Source organism: Hesperophylax consimilis, chromosome 19, assembly GCF_061612785.1.
Source record: "Hesperophylax consimilis isolate HC1 chromosome 19, BYU_Hcon_1.0, whole genome shotgun sequence".
Classification (NCBI taxonomy): Eukaryota; Metazoa; Arthropoda; class Insecta; order Trichoptera; family Limnephilidae; genus Hesperophylax; species Hesperophylax consimilis.
This window is the reverse complement of record NC_142854.1, coordinates 612,566-638,612: the sequence shown is the minus strand read 5'-3', so window position 1 is coordinate 638,612 and position 26,047 is coordinate 612,566. Positions and strand designations below refer to the sequence as shown.

General features: G+C 37.1%; 3 protein-coding genes across 5 annotated transcripts in view; 1 reads left to right on the top strand and 2 right to left on the bottom strand.

The window, feature by feature from the left end:
* Nucleotides 1–2,041: 2,041 nt before the first annotated feature.
* Nucleotides 2,042–3,958, bottom strand: mRpL30 (mitochondrial ribosomal protein L30). Its single transcript, XM_089642902.1, has 3 exons — nucleotides 3,774–3,958; nucleotides 3,205–3,331; nucleotides 2,042–2,444 (listed from the first exon to the last, which is right to left on the bottom strand). The coding sequence occupies exons 1-3, from the start codon at nucleotides 3,884–3,886 to the stop codon at nucleotides 2,142–2,144; spliced, it is 543 nt and encodes a 180-aa protein (XP_089499028.1). The 5' UTR covers nucleotides 3,887–3,958; the 3' UTR covers nucleotides 2,042–2,141.
* A 3,111-nt stretch (nucleotides 3,959–7,069) lies between these two features.
* LOC149414602 (uncharacterized) lies at nucleotides 7,070–10,971 on the top strand. Of its 2 annotated transcripts, XM_089643434.1 has the most exons (4): nucleotides 7,070–7,682; nucleotides 8,492–8,734; nucleotides 10,556–10,664; nucleotides 10,938–10,971. In XM_089643434.1, exons 1-3 carry the CDS (start codon nucleotides 7,443–7,445, stop codon nucleotides 10,616–10,618), a joined length of 546 nt encoding a protein of 181 aa, XP_089499560.1. In that variant the 5' UTR covers nucleotides 7,070–7,442; the 3' UTR covers nucleotides 10,619–10,664; nucleotides 10,938–10,971. The 2 variants fall into 2 exon arrangements, with proteins under 2 accessions (XP_089499560.1, XP_089499558.1); XM_089643432.1 differs by lacking the exon at nucleotides 10,938–10,971 and having other exon boundaries at nucleotides 7,071–7,682; nucleotides 10,556–10,694.
* Nucleotides 10,972–16,824: 5,853 nt separating this feature from the next.
* LOC149414601 (b(0,+)-type amino acid transporter 1-like) overlaps nucleotides 16,825–26,047 on the bottom strand; it is a 95,058-nt gene continuing 85,835 nt past the window's right edge. For both annotated transcript variants that reach the window (XM_089643431.1, XM_089643430.1), the window contains 10 exons: nucleotides 24,186–24,867; nucleotides 23,233–23,334; nucleotides 22,911–23,153; nucleotides 22,700–22,825; nucleotides 22,474–22,621; nucleotides 22,164–22,391; nucleotides 21,628–21,724; nucleotides 21,393–21,542; nucleotides 19,895–20,063; nucleotides 16,825–19,798 (listed from right to left, as the gene is read on the bottom strand). In XM_089643431.1, coding sequence (XP_089499557.1) covers nucleotides 19,731–19,798; nucleotides 19,895–20,063; nucleotides 21,393–21,542; nucleotides 21,628–21,724; nucleotides 22,164–22,391; nucleotides 22,474–22,621; nucleotides 22,700–22,825; nucleotides 22,911–23,153; nucleotides 23,233–23,334; nucleotides 24,186–24,867 — 2,013 coding nt within the window. In that variant the 3' untranslated portion in view covers nucleotides 16,825–19,730. The remainder of the gene's footprint in view (nucleotides 19,799–19,894; nucleotides 20,064–21,392; nucleotides 21,543–21,627; nucleotides 21,725–22,163; nucleotides 22,392–22,473; nucleotides 22,622–22,699; nucleotides 22,826–22,910; nucleotides 23,154–23,232; nucleotides 23,335–24,185; nucleotides 24,868–26,047) is intronic.

The following is a 26,047-nucleotide window of genomic DNA, read 5'->3' as shown; positions in this document are numbered from 1 at the left end:
CAAAGCTACACTTAGCTAAATTACTACATAATAGTGTCGATGGTAAGGGAGTAGCGCTTACCAAGGGTAGTCGGTTCTCCTCGGATTGGATTTTACCTAATTCCGAGGCGATTCCCGCTTAAGATTACCGACACTATGGGGTTCATTTATGAACTTCAGGGCATTTATGAGAAACACTGCCATTAACGGTTACTCAGGACGCGAAAAACGGTGTCCGCAATCGAATAGGTTCGGCAAACAGAGCCTCCAATACGAGCGTGTGCGAACACGCCGTTAGTTTTAGGACCTGACGTCCAGCAGGTATCATAGCGTTAGAGACTTCAGAATCAGTAATTTATGTGTGACCGATGGTTGGTGGTTTTAGGTCCTCCCGGTCGTTGTTGGATGGTTGGAAGACCGGAAGCTCGGCCGGGACGTGCGCGACAACGTAGTATAGTTTAGCCGACCTGGACAGTTTGCTTTCTAACATATCCAAATGCCTCGTCATCCAATTAGTGATGCGCATGAATGGGTTAACGAGATTTCCATCTATCCCTATCATTTACTCCGACTTGACAGCTTGCAAAGCTTATGCGCTCTGGCAGAATAAAAAGGTACTATCAAATACGGCTACCATCTTGTCAGAACTGTCTATACACAAATTTCTTACAAACAAATTTACAGAAACGCAAAATTCAAAGTGGTTGAGTCAAAACAGGACTTCACTACGATTAGTCAGTAATCTATTATTTTATAAGAAAACCTAATTCATATTATACACATTTATTAAATATGTAAAGTAGTTTCAAAATTAAAATAAACAGTTTATTTTTTCTCCTGAAAAGTTTGTAAAATGGATTTAGGATATTTACTAATGAAAATTTATGTATATGAATAAGATTTAATATAATTGCTTCTTTTATTTTTAGTGCAGCCTAGGCTATGTTTTTTTAGAATATGTTATGTGTGTGCGATTTAATAAATAATATATTTTATCCTTCTGTATCTCATTTTAAATCAGTTCCAAGTTCTCAGCCTTTTTTCTTCAGATGCCTTCTCCTTATCGTCGGAGCAATCTTCACCCTGCAGCCGCAAACAACTCAGCGGAACTTCACTAGTACCAGTCACATTTCAAAGCCATCGGCATCTTTAATTAAAGCGGAGATGGTATACATGTAGCACCCGTGAGCTCTGTATCATCAGGCCATCTATATCATAATTTAAAACACCGTATTTATCTGTACTAGATATTAGCTATAAATAAATAGTTTGGTTGGGTATTTTAGCCTCAAATCTAAATTTAAGTTTTGTATATTATTGCCACACAGCCATTCCTCTTAGGAATAAACTTTTTATCTGCTCTTTCGTAGATGGCGTAAACTTAAAATAACTTTTTGCAATTTATGCATTAAAATTAGATTATTTGTTTGCGCTTGCACATACGTATTATGAATATGAATAAATAGTTTAGTCCGATTCTTTCAAGAAAGGCTTACAAATACAGTATTGAATTGATCACCGATACAATATTGTATGCCTTTGTTGAAAGAATTGAGTTTTTATACGGATAAAACTATTTATTTACATTCATAATACATATGTACGGGCGCAAACAAATAAACCAATTTTAATGCATAAATTGCAAAGTGTTTTAATTTTAAAAAATAAATTAGCGCCATCTACGAACGCGTTACATTACAACGGTTCCATGATATTTCGTCAAAATGAAAATACAACACACCTTTAAAAAGTGATGAAACAAAAACTAGGTTTAATAGTTACCTATGTAACCTAGTTTTTGTTTCATCACTTTATATCACCTTTTGTAGGTGTGTTGAATTGTCATTTAGATGAGATACCCGTTCACCATTATAACGTACCTTGCGTTTAACCTTAACTTCTAAATTGGCTTCTCTTATCAGTCTCGGTTATTTCTTCTTTAGTAGTTTCCTCATTGCTGAAGATCATTACCATATCAATAATGGACAAGGCTCCTCCACTCCTCGCGCTGTGCAGAGAGCTGCCAACACCTGTGGTATTTAAGGATGCTTCTATTTCCACATTTCAAAGGTTTCTACGTTTTATTATGAAACAAGGCAATAATGTACAAAGATAAAGTTACACACAGCATAAAACTAGACTACACTACACTGGTTAGTTGTTCATTTGAATCCGCCGCCAAGGGGGTTCATCCACTTGAGGCGACAGTCCCGCTCGATGTGTTCCCTTCGCAGTCGTCGGGTGTCGTTCTCCCTCACCAGGCGCGCGGCGATCCTCTCCTGCGGCACGCCGATCTCTTTGGTCACCAAGCACTCCCCGTTCTCTTTCAGCAGCGTGTGGTCCAAGTCGGCCAAGGTGGGCTCGCCATGAGGGAACACCACGGGGCTCACCTTCACCATGTGCTTGATCTGCCAGAGGCGGGCGTTCACCTCGGGGATATTCTTCACGATGGTGATGCAGCGACCCTGGAAGAGAACACAGTTCTACTGACTTATCTGCACAGACAGACTAAAGAGGAACTAATTCATTGATGAGGCAATGTCCCTTGTGGTCGAGCGGTTGAGATCCATAGCTAGCGGCTTCAAATCCCAGCAAGTATACATAACGTATTTAATATAAAAGAATACATAGTATAATATTTATGGCGCGTTCCAGAGTGGCAGACATTCTCAGTATTGGTACATATTATTACTCAGTTTTTTATGAGAGTCCCGACTGCTTGAAGCCGGTGTTGGGATATCTTGTGATAATGAAGAGAATGGATATTCAGAGCAACATATTGATTATCTACCAATCTGGAACGTGCTGCAGGTATATTATATTGTCTTTGTAAGTTCAATAATTTCAGCTGAACAGCAGATTGGTGCTTTCAAATTGACCAATAGACTGCTAGTAATCGTTCCATCCCACAGTACAGTACACAAGCAAGCAAGAGCGCATATATCCCTAGATAGTTTTTGCCCCCCCTGAACATTTTAACAAATGGTTCTTTCGCTGTATTGGACTTACACCGATGATATATAGTTTAAATTTAATTATTTGAATTTAATTTAATTGCACAGGGCTGGATTAGAACCCACCACGAGAATCTTACCCGCTCGCCCACGGAGGTGATTAAAATTATTGCAACTTTCATTCATTTTTTCTTTTTATGTTATTTCTCTGATTTGGTGTAATTCTACTGAAACTCATGATATAAGCTTATTGGGCAAAATGGACCCTTACCCGGTATCCAAGACCAAACTCCTCCAGAATCTTCCTAACAATAGGAATGGTTCCTTTCACCGGTTTAATCCTCTCCACCCGGAACAGTTTGGAGGGGATAACTTCTGGATCTACCTGATCAGGAAACCTGTAATCAACGTAACACACATGACTAGGAATGCACATTCACTCATAATTAAGGTGCTAAATCCTAAGCTGAGATTTGGCCTCCTCCAGAAATGCTTTCCACTGCCTTCAATCCCTCGCTATTTGCCTTTATCCAACTCCAAATTATTATGCGACATCAAAACGATTTTAAGTTATAAGCAATACAATAGCTTAAGATTGGGACACTGGTAATTTTATTATTAATACATCATCATTTCACGAAACACTATAGTGAGAACCATGAAGAGGCAAACCGAAGGCCTCTTATGGTTCTTAAAATAGTTTCAGGTATGTGACGAACATCCGGTTACTCAAGTATGATATTCTGACGACACCTTTGAGAATCCTTCAATTGAAACAGCACTTATTGATTGCCATAGTATTATTAGACGTACAAGAAGGGCACAAATAATATTACAAACCTCGGAAAGTATTTAATGCCGCCTGGATATGTAACAGCACCATCAGGCAGTGTTTTAATCGTTCTAGATAATACTAGGAACGGGTTAGAGTTTAATAGCAATCTATTTGCCATTGTGTAAACTGTATTTGATTTTTATCACAACCAGATTGTAGGTTATGTTCGATCTCCACAAAGTTTCTATGGAGTAAATGTCAGTTGCTTTTAGTGATGAGCAGGATCGAAACATTTACATGATCGACATATTTTGATCGAAGCATAAAAGAATCGAGTGATTAATCGGTAAGTCATAAATATGGTACAATCGTTTGGGAACATTTTGGAAGGTAAGTACTAAATTAATTGGGCAAAACCAATGTTTTCATACCGGCCTAGCGATGGGCACAATCGATGATTTACTCGGTCTTTTTGACTATCGAAATATTTCGATTCATCGTCATGGACAAATCGATTCTGTCAAAAATCATCACACAGTCCGAGACAATCGTTTTGAAACGTCATCGAACAAGTAATCAATTTTGTCGAAAATCATTCGAAACCACAGCCATCAGGTCATTGATCAGAATTAATCGATATCAAATCGATGAATTTAATGAAATCTATGAAAAAAGTAAGTCTTATAAACCTCAAATCAGACCTAATGCCATAAATTAATGGATAAATGATGATTTATTATTAAAAATCAAATTAAAAGACACACTTTACAAAAGATGGAAAAATAATCCTACAAATAAATTTTATGAAAGAAAGTACAAATGCAACCAAAACAAAGTTACAAAATTAATCAGTGTATGCAAATAAAATTCTTCAACTCAAAATTTAAAAATTACTTTGTCGACTCCAAAAAAACGTGGGACGAAATTAACAGATTGTAAGGAAGGAAGAGCAAAAGTAATTACGACCAAGTAATATCAAACTATTTTTTAAAAGAACAAACGACTGAACTAACATCTAACAATTTTGCAAACTTTTTTTCTGACAATGTTATGCAACTATTACATAGATGTGCAAAAAAGCTTTTCATATTCAAACACATAGACTTCCACACAGCATGCTCTTAACACAAGCAAAACTTTGTGATACCGAAAAAGTAGTCAGAAGTTTAAAAAATAGTCAATCGCCGGGGATAGATAAAATAATTATGTGTATATTTTATGTACTTGTTAAAATTGTAAATGTATTTAAAAGGTAATTGTTAAAATAACCCTTTAACAAACTGATATCAATCAGTTTAACGGAATTTAATAGTAAAAAAACTGTATTTTTGAAAGTTAATAAATAAAAAAAAATAAAAAAATCCCAAGGCCGAGATACGTCAAAAATATCTCGGATTGCTTGACAAACGAGATATACTTCCCGCGTCGAATTGTGTTACGTAGTATCTAACACGATTTGATATACATTTTGGATTACGCAATAATTATTGTTTGGTAATTGTGTTTTATTGGTAATGTTAGGTATTAGATATTAGCTCTTCAATTTTGATATTATCTGGCAACCGAGGAAGCTACCAGTATGTGAATAATTCATTCATTTTTAGGTTGACACCCGTTGTTTTGGGGTTGTAAAATTGGGGGTGAGGGTTGAAAAGGTGGAGAGACCACCACCAGAAATATAACCAAACGATAATACAATGTACCTAAACTTCATACTACATCAGCACAAAGACAATTCACCTACCAACACCTTCAACCTTCTCCCTGATATCATAAAAACCGAAATTCAACTTCATACTTTCAAAACACAAATAGCTCTATGGATCCTTACATCTGCAATACACTTCAATTACAACACCCATACATTATACACTTTAACCCCCTAATCTCCCTCCACCATCTCTCACATCCCTTAATTGACTTAATTCGTATAAAATATAATACTTATCTCTGTTTAATTAATTATTAACTTTTTATTTGTCACATAAAATATAAACTAAATCGCAATTTTTTTTTTTTTTAGATTCTCACGGCCAAAAGCATTTTTGTTGTTTGTTTTTGGGGTGTTATGCCGTGTTGCGCTAACTCCTTCTTTAGCCGACGTTTCGGACAGCGTTGCAGTGTCCATCATCAGGGCAGATCCGGTAGAACACATGACACATCTTCGGATCTACCGGATCTGCCCTGATGATGGACACTGCAACGCTGTCCGAAACGTCGGCTAAAGAAGGAGTTAGCGCAACACCGCATAACACCTCAAAAACAAACAACATAAATCGCAATTGTATAATTTACTATTGTGTTTACCCGCTATAACACAAGGGCATCCCTAGCATGGCGGTTGAAATAACATTAAAAATGTATCCAATGTTAATTTTATTTAAAATAAAAATAAATAAATTTCGGCATAACATCACCGCATAGCAAGGATAGGAACTGACCTACATATGGGGCCCATCTTGACTTCAGTTCCACATCTGTCTCCGTTAACTGGAACCTTGGCGACAGCTCATAAACCGTGGCGTGCGGGTACAAGCTTGCATAACTCGCCATGAATCCATTCCGAACTTTTTTTTAAATTTATTTTTATTTTTTTATGTGACACCTCACAAGAGTGTCCCTGCCTGTGCAGTGTACAGACAGAGGAACTATGTCACCACCCGGTTGGGCGGCGTTGTGAGGCGGAATAAGGTAGGGGCTGTAGGAAGGGATTTGTTAATGCGGGCCTTGAAGAGGCTCGGATTATAGGAGAGAGGAAAAACAGATGCCGGTAGCTCGTTCACATACGAGCCGACTTACACAAAAACGAGTCGTAAAAACGGCCCGTTCTCATGAAGCCAACGTCAACCGTGAACGGGTGTTCAGTTCGTGTTCGTCGAGTTTCGCGCACGTCCACCGGTGCATCAGGAATCAATGCTGCTAGCTCCTTGGAGCAGGCTCCATTGAAATACCTGTAGAACAGACACAACATGCCTACATTGCGTCTATGCATTAGAGAAGGCAATCGGTCTGTTAACAACGGATTGTCAATCAGACGGATCGCTCTCCTTTGCACAGACTCAAGCAGGTTTATTAAGTATTTTGGGGCACCAGCCCAAAGGTGGCTCCCAAATTCAATAGTTGGGCGGACTTGAGACTTGTACAGGGTCAGCAGCTGGTCACTGTTGAAGAATCTCCTAGCCCTGTACAAGACGCCCAACTTTTTGGAGGCCTGATTTACTCGGGCTTCTATGGATCCCCGATACTTGAGCTGTACCTCTCTGGTCTGTACCTCGACGTAAGTCTCAGTTCTCAAATGGTTCTCAACAATCGGACTTCGCACTTCGGACGTGCCCGATTTAACTTTTCGGAAATTAAATTGAACTAAATAGAATATGTAAATAGGTAATATTGTATTATAAGGATATTAACGATCACAGTCTCCTTGACGGACTATAGGTAGTAAGTTACTCAGTGATACGTTTTACTCAGCTAGAGCAAAGTGTATAGCCATAAATATATATTTTTTAAATTCTTCCCGCGTGTTTAGAGTGATTGGTGCGTCGGTGCGTGGTTCATTTATGGATTGGTTTATTTATGGTTCAAGAAGTGACATTCGTTGATGCCAGGCAAGGTTTATTTATTGTAACCTAAAAATGTCAATGTGATTAGTTTATTTATGATGTCAATTATGTGTCGTTCTTCTGGTAACAAATGTTGATTGTTATCTACTATCGCTGAATAAATGAATTAAAATGGCAGAACATTTCGTTCAGACGAAGTGCGCTCTCATGAAGAGGGATGCGACGGTAGATTTCAAAGTTGTCACGTACGAAAGCCACAAACGCAAGGCAAAGGAGCCAGTTTTTAATGAACCGATAATCAGTGTAGGTCCTGTTGATACGAGGAAAGGAATAGACATAAAGCGAGCGAGGAGAGAGATCATCAAATTTGGGATCACAGGCTTCAGCCATGAAAGACAACAGGAGGCCAAGGTTAGTTATAACAATTATTATATTTTACTAATATCTATTTACTTCATTTTCGCTCTCTTTGACAGTAATGTCGGCAATTATCCAGAATTCCGTTACTATAATTTATTGGTACCTTTAGAATGTCCAACAAGACCTGACTGCCCATATTTATATTGAATGATCAATCTTATAATTTATAATAACTGCCCATATTTATATTGAATGATCTATCTTATAATTTATAATAACTGCTTGATAAATTTTTGTATTTTTACTTATCTTGATAGGGCGGATTTGTCTTTTTTAAATTTATTAAAGGTCAATTAAAGTTATACAACGCTTGTAACACGACAGCTGATTTTGTCTTAACAAGCGGGCGAAGAAAATGCTTTTTGTTTTAAACACCCATACATAGTAGAGGGAGAGGAAGATAAGACATTACAATATATAATCTGTATAGTCCACGTCCAAGAGATTGGTATTGTTTGTTCACATACTGCCACCCCGGGAAACATGGATTGGATAACCAACGCCGCTGCTATAGGTCACCCCAAGTAGTTCAGTAGGTTTGGTGATATTACAGGGGTGCCCGCGTCCATGGGGGTTTGTCCAGGTCTCGGCGGCGGATGCATCTGTCCACTTACTGCGTGGCGGGCTTGATCGGGAGAGACTGGTTGAGTGAGACCTTTCGACCTCTTCAGCAGGACTCTGTCCCATCTCCTTGCACCAATATATAGTTTAGTGGATATAACAAGGGGCTCTCCACGGCAATATAGCAGCAACGTAACAGCTTTTTGTGACCAAAGCTTTACAGTTGGATCTGATTGCAGGTGGCGCTGGCGGTCAGCCTGGGAGCGCGCGCGCCCAAGAAGGAGCACAAGAACTATAAGGTGCTGCAGGAGGAGCGGCGGCGCCAACAGCGCCTGGACAAGAAGTACGCCGCGCTGCAGCAGGCCGGCAAGAACCCTCTCGGCGTATCCACGGCACGCAAGAAGTTTGTGTTCAATAAGGCAGTCAACACCACCGAGCATCACAAGAAGAAGAAGGGAGACCTGTTGGAGGTCTACGGAAAGGTCATTATGTACTCCTACTCTATATCACAATCTGCATAGCCGTCATCATAGATTTAAACATTTTTTTAAATTTAATTTTATTATATTTTCTTCATTAATTGCAAATTCCCTTTTGTGGCATCTTTTAATTGAACGAAAATAATAAATTGAAGGAGATAATTTAATTTAAATTGAAGATGGAACCTTTGATTTTGAAAAACATGTTGATAATTTTTTACTGCCAGTTTTTTAATTGCAATTTTGGCTTTAATTATAAAAAAATACAAAATATTATTTGAACAGCTTCAAGTGGAGTTGGCACTTTTCGATAAGACACTCCGTTGTTTGAACCTGTCCATCCGGGCAATCGGGACTCTTGTGCGGTATTCATACAATGCTGAGTCTAAGTCCCCCTTTGTGCATGGTGTACCTACACGCAGTGACTGCAACGAATGCGGTTTAATATCCACGCTTTCTAGGAGAGACAAAACTCTAGCAATTTATCAGTGTAGATTATGTTTGGAAGGTGGTACCATGTGTTATTTACCAGTCAAACGTATCTTAAAACTGCTGTCTTAATTTGCTCCTTTGTGCCTTTATTTACTAGCGTGAGTGAATACTAAAATGATTTATTGGGTTCTCTATCCCATACAAGGACAAAATAGACATATGCCGTATTGCAATATAACGTGTCAACAGATGGCAGTAATTAATATAACGTGTCATACCTTATAGCCTAACAGGGAATATCTCAAATGTAAATCTAAACATAAAAATTCACGAAAGAAATTGCCTCCTTAGAATTGCACCCTGTAACTCAAACTGTATACACATTAGTAGTAAAGAAGAAATAAAATATCTTGGAATAATTATTGATAATAACATCAAATGGAAAAGTCAAATAAATTCCACAGTAGACAGAATGAGAAAACTGATCTATATATTTTTTAGACTAAGAAATATTGCATCATTAAAAATACTAAAAGATATTTATTATGCACTTGCGCACTCTGTACTACAATATGGAATCGTGGCTTAGGGGGTGCATATAAATCATCCCTACTCCCATTGGAAACTATTAAAAAAATATTAATAAAAATCATCTTAAAAAAGCCATATTACTACCCAACTATAAATGTTTTTCAAGATTTCCCGATTCCCCCACTTACAAAAATTTATGACAAAATTGCACTTCTACAAATACATAAAGATTTCTTTAGTAAAAATAATTTACCACAATTGAATATTAACAAAAGAATAATATCTGTTGGAGGACTAACCGTGCCACTAGCACGAACCACAACAGCACAGCATCACTATATATTCAAGGGTGAAAAATTATTTAATAAATTACCCCTTGATATACGATCGGAAGAAAACTACGAAAAATATAAACAAAAATTAAATTAAAATACTCTTGTACCACCTCATAACTTTACTTATTGTTTAGAAATATGTTTTTGCCTTTTTAATTCTTTGAATCATTTATTAACTAACCTATATTTTTATTACTTTTATTATTATTTTTTGTTAAATTACTAATATTTTTTGTTTAATTTAAACAAATGTAAAAATATTTTGTTGTCCTCTCCTAAACACAAGCAGCTGCTTTATTAGGAGAGTGATTGAAATATTGGTGTTTATATTGTTATAAAATTGTAACCTTGTTTATATGTTTCAATAAAAAATTTAATCAAAAAATTAATCAAGTGTCAACAGATGGCAGTAATTAATATTACAAGTTCACCTGATCTTTGTTAATATATTATTTTAAAGATATAATTTATCTAAAAGAGGGCCCTTTTGAATAACCGCCATTAATATACTGTATTTCTGTTTCAGGCCACTATTGATACCACTCCCTCCAAACCTAAAACCAGGACTTTTAAAAAAAAAAAAAATTGAACAAATAAGACTAAATTTAAAATATAATTGTAAATACATATGTAATGTGTAAGTTTTTAGATTCTCACGGCCAAAAGAATTTTTGTTGTTTGTTTTTGGGGTGTTATGCCGTGTTGCGCTAACTCCTTCTTTAGCCGACGTTTCGGACAGCGTTGCAGTGTCCATCATCAGGGCAGATCCGGTAGACACATCTTCGGATCTACCGGATCTGCCCTGATGATGGACACTGCAACGCTGTCCGAAACGTCGGCTAAAGAAGGAGTTAGCGCAACACGGCATAACACCCCAAAAACAAACAACAAAAAAAAACATATGTAAGGTATTTATTTATGAACTTGAATAAAAGTTTAGAGTGATTTCCAAAGTTTTTTCCAATTCTCGTTTGATACATCATCTCGATTCCTTTTCTTAGTGTTAGAGTCTAAGGCCGAATGTCTTCCTTTAAGTAACCACCTATCAACATATTTAGAAAAGTGTCAAGGGTGGTCCCACGAGTTTGATGAACAAGAGTGCCGAAACTGTTTTAGTGTTTAACGAAGCTCTTGTTGGGGTAATAATAAGATTCATTTGCGAAAACCCCCGTTCACATTCACTTGAAGAAATGGGAATAGAATTCAGAGCATATACCAAACGCAAGAGTTTTTCAGAATATGTTTTTTCGAGAATGTATTCGCGAAATCCACAAATCATTTCTCGTTCATCTAGTTGTAGCCTAATCGAAATGTTTCTAATTTCCATCTCTCCAAATGTCAACCGATTATCAATGTCTTCAGGCCAATATTTTTGGTCAAGTACGCGAGCCCAAAGTGCAAACTCAAATCTTTATTATCTAGCAGCCTTTTTTCAATTGACGTTTTCAACGTGGAATAAAATATTTTCGGATCAATAGGAGGATCATTTTTAGAAACTTTTTCTTGAAGTAAAATTCCACGAAAATGCAGATTGCTTATAGCAGCTGCAGCACATTTATAATAGGGTCCAAAATTCTGTTTTCTTTCTTCAAAAACTTGAACGAGTTCATTTATTTTTCGATTTGCAATGTAAAGGTTCACATTGCGATTTTGTAGGTCCAAACTAAGTTCCGACAATTCTTGGAGAGCGTCGCACATCAATGCTAGATCCAATAAACATGCTGTTGATGTTATTTTGTTCTTTAAGCCACTGTAAGTACACTTGTCATTTTTATCTCTTGTAGGGTCATTCATCGCTTCTTCAAAATGACGCACAAGGGATTCATAATTATTCCACACAGCCGAAACTGAACGAAAACTAGATGCCATCCATCGGGTACTTAAAACTCTTAGTACCTCAACGCCTAGTGATTCTGCACATAAATGCAACTCTCTATTATTTTTCGGCGACGCATGGTATAAAACATAAAGTTTATCAATAAATGATTTGAATCTATTGATCCCTGAAATTTTCTTTACAACATCACTTACTGATAATTCTAATCTGTGATTAGCACAATGCCAAACTATAATTGAAGGAAATTTTTCTGTCAGCAATTTTTTCACTCCATTTTTAGAACCTAACATCACAGCAGCGCCGTCGCATGCAACCGAAACCAAATATTTTTTTAAATATTCTTCTGTCATCCCATATAAATCAAGAGATTGGAGTAATGATTCAAATATTCCTTTTGCCGTTACGTCTTTCAGTTCAATCAAATCCAAAAACAAATTAATTGGTGAATTCATTCCAACACTTTCGACACAGCATCGAACATACACAATGAGGGTGGTTTTTTGGCTTATGGTGGTAGACTCATCAATTATCAAAGAAATTATATTTTTCGATCGAACAATTTCTTTGAAAACATTTTTTCTCATTTCATCACATATATGATTTACAATGTTAATACATGCGTTAGTGGAATGGAGAATATGACCCATTTCGATCCCATTTAGTTCTTGGAGATTAATTTCACTTTCAAACATATTGAATGATTGATTTTCCTTAGCTACTTTATATGCAGTTCGAAAAATGTTTGCTGTTGTTACTTTTTCGCGAGATAACGATTTTAAAAAAGTATTTTCAATCCGCTTATTTTTGGCTTCAGAAATGATTTTTAATGCTGCTTTGTGTGCAATAGATATATAAAATAGTTGCACAACACGTAATCGTAACACAAACTGACTAAACAAACGTAAATAACAATATACGCAGATGCCGCCATGCGATAAACGTCAAACTGTCAAAATCATAATACGCAAAGACATACGTATGAAGCTAGTTACATACGCAGGTTTGCTATTTAAACTATACGGTTACTTCACTAACACTAACACGCCAACATTCAAAATGGCTTCCACCTGTACCTTATTTTATCATTTTAATGAATTATAAGCGCAAATATTTTTTCGTTTAATTGATTTTGAAATAAAACCGTGAAAGAAGGTGCCGGAACGCCGTTCCACAGCGTTAAATGGAAAAAAAAGCACTGCCTAAAACAAGCAATTACAAACTTCACAAAAGGAAACGGTGATCTCGGAGATGCACTAAAGGTAAAAATGAAATCAAACACTGTTTTTGGAAACATGATTTATTCAAAAACAATATAATATTTGTCTGAAACACAACGATAAAATAAATAACTTGAAAAAATAAAATTCGTACTTTTCTTTCCTTCAATATATGAGTGACTGCGCTCGGTATTTATTTAGTGGAAGGATTGCGAACACCCTCACCGCTAGGCTACCGAGTCAGCCAGATGTTTAGTGTTGTAAATAATATTATATTTATCAAATCTCCAAAAATATAGATTCTGCGGCCAGCTTTCCACATGGAAAACATGTTGTAACAAAATAATGCCAGGAATATAATATGCAATACACATTAACTAATACATTATGTCCTTCGGTTCTTACTTAAGTTACCTTGAAAAGAACGCACATTAATGATTTTATTGGGATATTTTGTAGCACTAGGACAATAAAAACTTTTTATATTGGTATAAGTTGTAGTGGCAAATTTCTCAGTATTATTTTGAAGTGGTTGAAGAAATTTCCTTTGAACATTAATATCTTGGTTATTTTCTGGGTAATTTTGCAAAATAGTCCTGTAGGAAGTACTACTAAAAACACATTGCATAATTACCCAGAAAACAACTAAATTCAGAACGGTTTTGATGACCTGACAGAGTCTTCTATAATAAAATAATAAAGAATGCTTTATAAACCTCACATATTTTCAAAACATTAAAATTAATAAAACACTTTAATAGCATGATATAATATAATATTAAACCAAAACTTAAGAATAATCAATCTTTGTTTATGGTTAATTTTTTGTTTTTGTTTTTTTTTTTTGTAACCTCCATTGGTGTATTTTTTTTTGGAATGGCGGCAACACTGAAAATTAAACTTGTATAATGTAATAATAAAAAAATGGGTGTCTTTTGAACACAATTGTGTTTAAATGAACAGGTGCGTGTTTAGCCCCGATACGGAATGATAAATCCAAATTATACCGATCGCTCTCACGCACCTAAATATGTATTGGCGGAGGATAGATAGCGAGCAGACGTATATATAATTCAATTCTTATGTAGGTTCTGTGTTTAATAGTCCTTAGCGTATTCTTTATCTCATACCCTTTGGGCTCGTATCTGACATGTCGTTTTTACCTATAGACTCAATTTGTTTGCTTTTGGGAACAGTTCATATGTTCTCATGAACTGTTCCCCTTATTGTCATGGTGAGAAATATGATCTAAATGATGATAGAAAGAGAACACACCACGCTTTATATTCAAATTTAGAAGGTAATCGCAGAAGAATTATAATGCACACTTCTTTGAAACCAAAAGTTCTGACCGTGATTTGATAAAAAAATATGAAACTTTGTGAATTTTTTACTAATTATTTTTGTATGAAACGACAAAAAAGTGAGATGACCGTAATGTTTACAAAACATTTGTCTAATATAAACTCTTTTTTTCAGTAATTTTAGTCAGTGTTTAAACGATAAACCTAAGTGAGAAAACTTTTTTACGTTCGGTTGAAAATTTTAATATTCGAAAAATTATATGTTTATTTCGTTGACCGGGTATGTCATCAAAATGACAATTCAACACACCTGCAAAAAGTGATATAAAGTCATGAAAAGTGATGAAACAAAAACTAAGTTAAATAGGTTACACAGGTATGTAACTATTAAACCTAGTTTTTGTTTCATCACTTTTAATGACTATATCACTTTTTAAAGGTGTGTTGAATTTTCATTTTGATGACATATCATGGAACCGTTTATTTCTAATAGTAAAATTTAAAAGCTTATTTCTTTCAAAAAACAGTTTTTAGTTTTCAGATACGTTCAAAAATATTTAATTTATTGCACTGCGGAAATACATTGAAATTCACCGGCCTTCTAACGGTCAAAATGCCAGAGGCCTGAATTGTAAATGGTTGAAGTTCAAGATTGGTATTTATTTAGTTTGTTGTATGGCTCTGCCTGATTGAATATATTAATTATAATTTAGTACTAACTGTTAACAGTTCTGCTTGCTATCTAACTCCAGGAACAAATAAAATAATGCATCCATGAAAAGGAGATTAGAAATGTTTTCTTATAAAATATATTATTGCATAAAATATAATGTTATGTATATAACAAACATACATCCTCCAGCCAGATTGAATATGTTTATCAAAAAGACTCCACACGTTAAAAGCCTTTTTTCCAACTATTTGGACAGCTAAAACACTGAGTTATATTGTAACTTCTTCAGACACACAATTCAAAGTTAAAACTCTTTCAAGGGGTACAAAATTAATGTAGTTGAGAACAAAACCCCTTTATATTTAAAAAATTATATTATAAGACTGCTTTCGCAGCAAGAAAACTGATTGGCAAATAATTTGATATTATTTTTGACTTTGTAAAAACAATGCAACATGTTCTTTTTATAAACCTTGAATGTAAATAATATCAATGTTAATTTTTTTTCTACACGTTTGAGTTTTTATTCGTGTCTCAATAGTTGAACACAGTCCTAATCATAATATAATTCATTCAACATATTAAAAATTGTAAATTTCAAGTCATTTGGACTCTTTATAACTAAAATATGTAAGTAACACTAGACTCAGACTCCTCCCTAATATGAATCCAGCGAACTTGAGCAATATGAGTGAAGTCTTATCAAACATATCACACTAAAATATCACTAGAATGTTGGCAACACTGGCGCAATGGCCGACATCACTTTGCTCCAGCAACAGACCATAGACATACTAACATGGAGAAGAGAGACCATAAACAACCAAAATTCAGGCAAGTTATCTATATTAGCAGGTTCAGATGTTTCAATTTTAGTTGATTAACTTTTATTGAACAAGATTTCTAATTAAAAACTTGATCAACTTTGTTGAAAGAAGGTTTACATGAGTCAGTATGGCTTTCAAGTGTTGAGTTGATCAACTAAAATTGAAATATCTGAATGCGCTATATCGGAGATAATATGTATGTATTGGCAGCTATTACACGTCCACTTCAGAATGCGGGTACCGTGCGCCAACCAATCCAACAAGTACAGTAACTTTTGGGTCGAGGTTAGATTGAATGAGTTCCAAGTTAGAGTTAGAATTAATCATATATTACTGGTACCTGTAATGGAAGTCTATGGCGAATTGTCTGGTAATATGTCTGTGGTGCTCTTGCCAACCTCGTGATGTATTCCGACAGAAGGTTTGTAATGAATGTTGAATTTGGTAGCAAATCTAATCTGACATTGTGTCTAGCACAATCAACACAATGTGAAATGTCAGCGCCGTGAGCCCGGCCCTGTACTTGGCACCGACTTGTAGTAACTAGTAAATAAGTCTGGGGAGGTACAGTCCCGGGCAGTCACAGCTCTCGAGGAATGATTCGTGCAAACTAAAAAGCCCAAATACAAAATGGATCACGGAACTCAATGAAAGAGAAGTTGAATTAATTACATCCGTCATAAACGGCAACACTCTGGCGTTATTCTTTACGTCACATTAAATTATTTTAGTAATTTATAATTACTTACAAGTCAAATTTAAGTAATTTTATCAATACAACTTACATTTCGTAGGTAAATTGTTTTCTCTACTGAATCCAAGTATTTTTTTAAGATGTCAACTTTAAGTATCTTTCGTTTTTACTAATAATTGGTTAAAAGTAATTAGTTTTTTTTAACATTAATGTTTTGTAGTTAATTTATTCATTGCTTACAGATGTTCAGATATAAGTACTCAGTTAAGTAATTTATTTATTACTAAGATGTTAAATTTAAGTAAGTATGTAGCTCCAATTCCGATGTTAGTTTTTGTGTTTTCCCTAAACATTTTAAGCTTCAGTAATTTAATTCAACTAGAGATGTTAAAGTTTACTAGGGTAATATACTATCAACTAAGAGATGGTTAATTTAAGTTAACATCTTCGAGAGATCTTATTATTGTTTTCAACGCTACTAGCAAATATCTTCTAGAATAACTTGGCTAAACATTGAGATTGTTAGAACGATGGAAGCATATTACCTAAATATAATATTTCATTCCATTTCTTTCAAATTTAACAAATTAATTAAAATGTAAAGTTTAAAAAATACATAAAACATAGTAAATTCACATTGTGTCATTTAAGGGTGGGAAAATCAATATTAATGGCCGAGTTCAAAACTGTATTCAACCCCAAATAGTCAGCCCACGGAGAACAAGATTTGAAACCGTGTTCCAAGTTTGGGTCGAGGAGGAATGATGGTCATAAACATTGCCTAAATTGGGTAAGTTTTTAGATTTTCACGGCCAAAAGCATTTTTGTTGTTTGTTTTTGGGGTGTTACACATCTTCGGATCTACCGGATCTGCCCTGATGATGGACACTGCAACGCTGTCCGAAACGTCGGCTAAAGAAGGAGTTAGCGCAACACGGCATAACACCCCAAAAACAAACAACAAAAATTGCCTAAATTAGTCAAATGTGATGTTATTTTATACCCGCCTCAGAACAGAAATCTTCTAGTGAGGCGGGTTACTTTCACATTTGTAATATTTATCATGTAATTGCAATAAACGCCCGGGTTTACAATTAATTAAACTGTTATTTTAGATATGTCTTAAAAATGCTCGAATACATTTTAAAGATTTCACTATTTTCAGCGATTTGTCACCATTTTGGTTTGGGGCGGTCGATATAAATGTTTTAGAATTGTTTCAGGTTCGAACTCGATCACCAATTTAATTTTAACATAGAATACTTAAAAAATGTAAGTTAACCACACTGATTTCAATGCCAGCAGATATAATTCCGTGACAATATTTCTAAAATCATTAAGTTTCTGATAAAATTTCACAAATTTACATTACTAATGAATGTATTGTATTGTTAATCACAATGTATTGTCTCAAAAGATATGGTTTTTCCAAACAAATGGAGGTGGTTTGATAATGTCAATAGTATAATGTATTTCTTCTCCTGTGGGAAGGATTTTCTCTGAAGCTGGGCAGCGGATGCGTTCCCAAACATCAGTAAGAATGAAAAGATTGTGATTTGATCAATCGTTGACGATCTTCCAGTATCATTTAATTAACGCAGCAATCTATTGACTGAGATCTATGTTTTGTTCCTATTAGTTTCACGTCTGACAGTTTTGGAAACATAGAGCATACTTGAATAATTCACAGACAAACCCACCCTGTTTTACAGGTTTGGTTACAAGCGCCACGACTATAACACCAAATCAAATATTTAAATTTTATAATTTTCAGGATGCACTTTCCAATTTAGGAAAATAAATACAATTTCGTTTTTAACTTTGCCAGTGAATTAAGATTTTCCACTCATGAATTTTTATATTACATAATATTTGTTTGCAACCAAATTGAAATGGAAATTAGCATCACCTGTTGTGCGATGTTGCATTTTATGCTGGTTAGATGTGATACTTATAAGTCCCAATCATTTTTTTTTTAAATTTAATAACTTTACACTAATTTTTGTAAAAATTTACGAGGTTGCAAAATTTGACTATGTTAAATAATTATTAATGTGACCATCTTTAGAGATACCACTGAACTAATAGAAATGTTAAATAACAATCTATTAAATTACTTTTTTTATATAAAAAACATTTCCTTGGTAAAAATATGCTATCTTTTATGATAAAAATGCTTTATTTTAAATTCGGATGATTTAAACATTGGAGGTATTGGTTTTCAACGAACCCGACATGTTAATTAATTAATATTTAATTATAATCACATTTTTAAAAAGAATTTATGGAAATGTAGTCTTTTAATCAGTGCTTCTAACTTAAATTATGTCATCGTTTTAATTGACATTAGCAATTTTTTTGCAGTAGAATCCAACAGATTTTTTCTTCTGTTAAATCTTGGAATTAGTGGATATTTATAAAATGGCCGAATCTCAATTGAATTTTATTTATTTTCCCAATATCAATTTGTTTCTATTATACATTTGAATTTATCTCTTTTTTTTCTTGATTGTCAATTCAGTATTACTTTTGTTATTTGATGGAATTATTCAGGAATTGACCTCCACAATTCAGTAATAATAATCGCAATCGATCATTGGCCCTTATTTATCAAAAGCGAGACACAAATAATCGTTTTGGATGTTATTTCATTTCCTAAAATAAGATGATAAAAATATTGTGAAGTCTTATTTTATACACAAGTATTTACAGAATTGTACAGTTACAAGCGCTGTCAAATCAATTTACAATATCAGCCCACTCTACGTTGAGTACTCTATCTGCAAACCTAGGACTTGAGCCCAGTCAAATGGAATACGTTGATGAGATGTCGATCGATGTTAACATCTCACTTCTGGAGTCCAATTCTTATAGGTTTCAATGAGGAAAGAAGAAAACCAAGGCCCAGTTGTTTTGCAGAAATTCATGCGTGACAATTCAGCACCATTTTGTTTTTTTGACATTTGAAAGGTCCTTGTTAAGTTATAGAGCCTTTATCTTGTATCTCTCCTATAGATTTGCAGGTGGGCTACTCTACAATAAGTTGACAAATCACTAACAGCCTATAATCTTTTCCGTCGTCAGATAAATGTTGAAAAACCGCAAACGTGTTTGTTGTATTCTGTATTTATCTTCCAGTGCTCCCTCCCTCAATACTCGAAGGTGGTTGTTGTGGGAACCACTTCTAGAACCATCTGCAGGAACACGGTGATGGTACCTGGAAATATAATAATTATATTGTTATAATTGTTGTTATTGACCATCCCAATCCCCATTTGAAAGTTAAGGGGCAAAGATAATATGCATATCTCACCCATGAAAGGCAGACTGTATCCGAACTTGACAAATGGTATGTAGAACAGCAGTCCAGCTAGGATGAAGGAGGAAGCGTACAGGTACTCCAGCTGCGGCCGCTCGAGGATGGGCGCCACCACCAGGTAGCACGAGATTATCAGCACTATCCATGGTACTATGATAGGTACCTGGAAACAAACATTATAATTCAAACTCTTGAAGCATTTCTCTTTTGTGTTCCCTCCCAGCCGTTGAAGTTTGTGTGCTTTTAGGGCACTTGTCAAACAGGAAGCTATCATGAACTGTACTGTAATCCGCGAAAAGTAATGTGCAGTAAAAACAAAGTAGGATACAGAACTGATCCCTGAGGTCAGCGTGGCAAGGAATAGGTGAAACCGTCAGCATTCTTTTAAATCAATTTCTCTTAAAGTCGGCAATCCACATCGATAGGGGTGCGGGAAGTCCATGAAGTAGCAGTGACAAGCCCTCGTCACACCATTGACCTTGCAAATGTCCCCCAAAACAATGATTTTTATTTAATATTTTTATTGTTTTTACAATAAACATACAATTTTTTACATCTTATACAGTTGCTATAAAGGAAAATTAAAATAGCCCTTTTCATAGAAAAAAAAACACATTTCCTAATTCTTTTGACAAGTTCACAAATATGTGTTTTTCATTTAAAATCTATTTTTATACACACCGAGATATTTAATTTTGTAAGTTGGACTAAGTATAGAAAATGCTTGATTGCAATTAGTTCGGCTTTATTTACTTTGGTTTTTTAATTCTGGTTTTGATTTAAATTTGGAGAACGGGATAATATACAGGGTGTATAGGCACGTACCCGACAAACTTTAACCAGCTATTCCTTAGCACATTTGGAGTAAAAAATGTTATGGGCACTTTGCTGTCCGGTAACATTTTTTTTCAATTAAAAACAAAAAATTATAAAAAAATCCACACTCCGTCACTGTCATTGCCATTGTTTCTCGTGTTCAACAGCTGTTATTAGCAAGTGTGTCAAAAAGCGTCTTCATTTTTTAAAAAAAAACATTTTTTACTCCAAATGTGCTAAGGAATAGCTGGTTAAAGTTTGTCGGGTACGTGCCGATACACCCTGTATATTTTTTCAGTGTTTTAAGGAAAGTAGATTTTGATTGAACCAGTTTTTCAGTACATTAATATAAGTATTTGCTAGGTATTTCAGTACCTTCAATTATTATGACAGTGTCCTCAGCATAAGATATTATTTGTATTAGTTTTTGTACGAATATGTCATTTACATAGATGAAAAACAGTAAACAGGTCTCTGGACTGTACCCTGAGGTATGCAACAATACGCGAGAAGATCTCCAAGTGAGAGATTCCCCTCACACATTACATCATGAACAGAACTGATGTAATTGCTATGGGCAGTATTTGGCCGGGTTCTAGTCCTTTTTCTGTAATAGGCTGGGTGACCGCTGTCTTCCAGATTGCAATGAGTGTTTTGTTAGGTTAGGTTAAGGTACCTTGTAGGGCCGAGGAGCATGCGGCTTGGTATGCCTCATCACGATGAGAGCCACCATAGAGCCTCCGTAGAAGATCCAAGCCGTGAAGGAGAAGAAGTCGATCAGGGAATCAATGGTTCCGTACAGCACCATGGCCATCGCGATGATGGACTGAAACACAGAAGATGGTCATATTATACTGATAATATAAGATTTGGTTCAATCAAGCCTCAGTGGATTAATGAAGAGAACTCACGTGGAAGATGAGACCGGGGGCGGGAGTGAACCGGCGCACATGCACGTAGGACAATATGTCCAGCAGATGGCCCTCTCGAGATGCTGCAAAGCATAACCTGCGAAATAATAAATGGCCTTGATAATCTTGTAACAAAACATATTGCGATTCTGTGTCGGGCGGGTCGGGCCACTATAGGCGTGAGGTCATCCATGTCTGACTAGACCTACAACTTCTGGGCGGTGATGTAGTACACCTGGTTGTACGCAGTAAGACAGTACCTACCTTTAGACAGAGACAGTGGAGCTCTAATGAGGTGTGATACTTCTGTAACTTTCTGTAAATAATTCAATTTCCAGTGCAGATTCAAAATACCTGGAGAGAAACTCATGGCCACTGGCAAAACGGAAAGCAGGAGAAGCAGAAGAAGATCACCGATACGTTGTCCTCAGAGCAGGACCGCGAGAAGTGGACGAACCTTACCCACCATGGAAATTGGAGTGGGGGGAGTCACGTTCCTCAGCAATAAGAAATGCGAATACTGTTGAAAGACCCACCTTCCTGCAGCAAACAGGGTTCCGTTGGCCGATCCGAACGTGGAGATGGTTACGGACAGCGGCATGAGCCAGGCCAGCGCCCCGAGGAGGCGGTTCCCGAAGGTGACAGCCACTGCCTCCGAGTCCACCATCTCCTGCGCCGACATGACGGCCAGGTAGGACAGGTTGATCAGTGCATAGCACAGTGTTACCAGCGGGATGCCGATCATGATGGAGCGCGGGAGGTTCCTGCAACAGAATGGCGGCAGTTCGTTAGTGCGACGTGTGGAAGAGAGACAAAGTGACCGACGGTGGCGGTCGCGGTACTCACTTGGAGGGGCTCTTGATTTCTTCGGTAACATAGTTGAGGTTGTTCCAGCCATCGTAGGCCCACAAGCCCGTGTAAAAGGCTGTGGCGATGTTGCCGAGGGTCACGTCGTTTCCTGAGAAGGACTTGTCGTGAAGATGTTGCGTGTTTCCTGGAATTTAACATTGTCAATTCAATGAATGTTCTATTCAACATAAGAATCAATGGAGAGAAGTGGAAAGATAGGTACCTTGTGCCAGCTTGTACATGCCGCCACTAATGACAATGAGGATAGCCACCAGCTTGGCCGCAGTAAATACGTTCTGTACACACGTCGCCAGGTTCACCGAGTAGCAGTTCACCACCAGGATCAGCACTGCAACCCAACATGCATATGTAGTGTTCAGTTGCATTTGGATATTCCGTATGTGGAAGTGATTAAAGTGAATGAAGCGACTTACCAATGGCCAGCACTGCCACCATCTTGACGACGCTGACGGGCGGCTCACACTCGCTGACGAATGCCTCCACGGCATACTTGGCGAAGGACAGGCAGATGATGGCCATCTGGGACGGCTTCAGCACCAGCGTGGACACCCACGAGAACAGGAAGGCAGGCGGCGCGCCGAACGCGTCCATGAAGTACGCGTACTCCGCGCCGGACGACGTGTTCATGGTGCCCAGCTCGGCGTACGCCAGGGCTCCTGCGGGAACACGCCATACGTGATTAGCTCGCATGTAACACAGAGTACAGAATAGATATACGGGAAGAGCATAGTGTACCTAGCAAGGAGAGCAGACCGCACGCCATCCACACCACAAAACTCAGACCAATAGAGCCAGTTCGCACCAGCAGGCCAGACGGTGAAACGAAAATTCCGGAACCTGAAACATAAATCATTTATTCACATAGTGTTCAAATAGTGGAATGCATCATAAAGTGATTGTGTTTAAAAAAAATCAATTATTTATAATTTCCTTCAAGGCATCTTTGGGGATGCTGTGTGGAGGGTCTTTTTAGGGAGGGAGAAGGTGTGAGGGGTTGGTAGGGTGAATTCAGGGGTCAATGTGACGCACGTATGAATTCATCCCTCCTAATACGATGTGGTGGGTCGCGAGAGTCCGGCTGGAGAGGTCAAAGAGTCTCTCTCAACCGGCTTTTCTCGATTCGGACTGCCTATTGGGCAGAGGCATCCACCGTCAAGATCTGAACAAATTTCACCCCTGGAACCCGAGCACCCCTGCTGAGTAACCAAACGTAGCTAACCACTTGCGGTGACATACGGCAGAGGTGTTGGATATTTATTTATCAATCTTTAGGAAATCAATTTTTTCATTATACTAAAAATACAACCAATTATAGATTTCCTCCTTGTGTTAAGAAAATAATAGAATTGGGTATGTAAATGAAAAACAAATAACTATAATATAATAAGAAGACAGGATGTGTTCATAAAACAAATTAAATTGATAACAACAGAAAAGTTACTCATGTTGCGTCAGAAAACACTAGTTTATTGAAATCAATTGAAAATGTCAACTTTTGATATCATGTTATTGTACGTGTGGCGCAGACAGGTACATTAAATTGAATGACTTCCAATGAATGACGTCTCTTTTCGGACGGAAACGTTGTTGAACGTCCTGTGGTGGGACTAGTAATTACCGATCATCGAGGTGAACAGGGTCGTCCGGCGCTGCGTCCTGTGGAGGGACTATTATGGATGGGTAATTACCGATCATGGTGCCGACGATTAGAGCCACCCCACTGAGGAGTCCCACCCGTCTCTTGAGGTGAACAGGGTCGTCCGGCGCTGCGTCCTGTGGAGGGACTATTATGGATGGGTAATTACCGATCATGGTGCCGACGATTAGAGCCACCCCACTGAGGAGTCCCACCCGTCTCTTGAGGTGAACAGGGTCGTCCGGCGCTGCGTCCTGTGGAGGGACTATTATGGATGGGTAATTACCGATCATGGTGCCGACGATTAGAGCCACCCCACTGAGGAGTCCCACCCGTCTCTTGAGGTGAACAGGGTCGTCCGGCGCTGCGTCCTGTGGAGGGACTATTATGGATGGGTAATTACCGATCATGGTGCCGACGATTAGAGCCACCCCACTGAGGAGTCCCACCCGTCTCTTGAGGTGAACAGGGTCGTCCGGCGCTGCGTCCTGTGGAGGGACTATTATGGATGGGTAATTACCGATCATGGTGCCGACGATTAGAGCCACCCCACTGAGGAGTCCCACCCGTCTCTTGAGGTGAACAGGGTCGTCCGGCGCTGCGTCCTGTGGAGGGACTATTATGGATGGGTAATTACCGATCATGGTGCCGACGATTAGAGCCACCCCACTGAGGAGTCCCACCCGTCTCTTGAGGTGAACAGGGTCGTCCGGCGCTGCGTCCGTCCCCTCCAGCTGCAACACACATACACACACACACATTAATCAATCTCTTATTCAAACACAGATACTTATTTTTGACAATATTTTAATAATAAAAACACTGTTAATTCTGTTCCCATTGTTTTACCGCTTTTCCCCCCACCTCCCCCATCTTCCTTCTTGCACTGCATCTTTAAGTATATATTTGTAATTTAATTTTACTATTTATTTCTGGGTTTGATGAGATGAACAATGCTTATGAAACATGTCGGTTGTACCAAAACAATGAAAATAGTAAAAACTAACGACAGGTTGTTTTACAGAATTTGAAAAATTCATCAAATTTCATAGTTGATTTTCAAGTTCTGTGAAGTTTCTATAAGGGTTATTTGTGGAAGAACTGACAAATAATGATATAATACCAGAGCATGAATATACCTTTACAGAACTCGAAAACCAACTATGAAATTTAATGATTTCTTCAAATTCAATGAACAACCCATCCAGTATTTTTATTTTTTCATGAATCAATCCTACTTCTTCTTTCGTATAGTGGGGGGAGAGTGGTTTATTTATGGGTGGGGGACATCTAGGTCTGCGAGCCACTCTAGGGCCTCAGGCGTCGCCATGTGAACCTCATCAATCCCGCCGGGGAATTAATGGAGCGGGCCGACTCTTTAAGGCCCCATATGTGCGTAGTGTGCCAACTGCCACACGCAACGGTTGTATCCGCCGCGCTGTTCGTTATTGTTACCGCGCGTGTAGGTAGTGCAGTGAGTGAAGCGGATACCAAATTAAGAGGCCGAAGATCGATAGGTCTCCCGGCCAAGGGGAATCGATCAATCCTACTACTGTAGTATTACGTTACCCTGGTAGATTTGTAATTTTTTTTAATCACAGATTTAAAAAGCATACATTTTATAATGAAACCGACCAATTAAGACGTAAAAATATTGAATATAGTTGACTAATCTTCATTTAAGTTCATGTTGTTTGTTTGAATGGCGCCTACATGGAGTATGGACAATACGCGTAGCACTAATGCTATGCAGTTTGCTTGGCCACAAGCGCAAAAATCTGTATTGTTTAAATATTATTACTAATTGTAGTTTCTCAGTCTGTCTGTGCAGATAGAGAAAAAAGCACGTTTATCCAAAAGATGTTGTTTTTTTTCTCAAAAAAATATTTTTTTACCTGTCATAGGTGACATTTA

Excerpts from the sequence above, each read along its gene's own strand:
- LOC149414602 (XM_089643434.1), top strand. The coding sequence starts at position 7,443 with ATGGCAGAACATTTCGTTCAGACGAAGTGCGCTCTCATGAAGAGGGAT. Across the intron at positions 7,683-8,491 it reads AAAGACAACAGGAGGCCAAG|GTGGCGCTGGCGGTCAGCCT; the intron begins GTTAGTTATAAC and ends ATCTGATTGCAG. Across the intron at positions 8,735-10,555 it reads TGTTGGAGGTCTACGGAAAG|GCCACTATTGATACCACTCC; the intron begins GTCATTATGTAC and ends TTTCTGTTTCAG.
- mRpL30 (XM_089642902.1), bottom strand. The coding sequence starts at position 3,886 with ATGGCAAATAGATTGCTATTAAACTCTAACCCGTTCCTAGTATTATCT. Across the intron at positions 3,332-3,773 it reads GGCATTAAATACTTTCCGAG|GTTTCCTGATCAGGTAGATC; the intron begins GTTTGTAATATT and ends CGTTGATTACAG. Across the intron at positions 2,445-3,204 it reads AGTTTGGTCTTGGATACCGG|GGTCGCTGCATCACCATCGT; the intron begins GTAAGGGTCCAT and ends GTTCTCTTCCAG.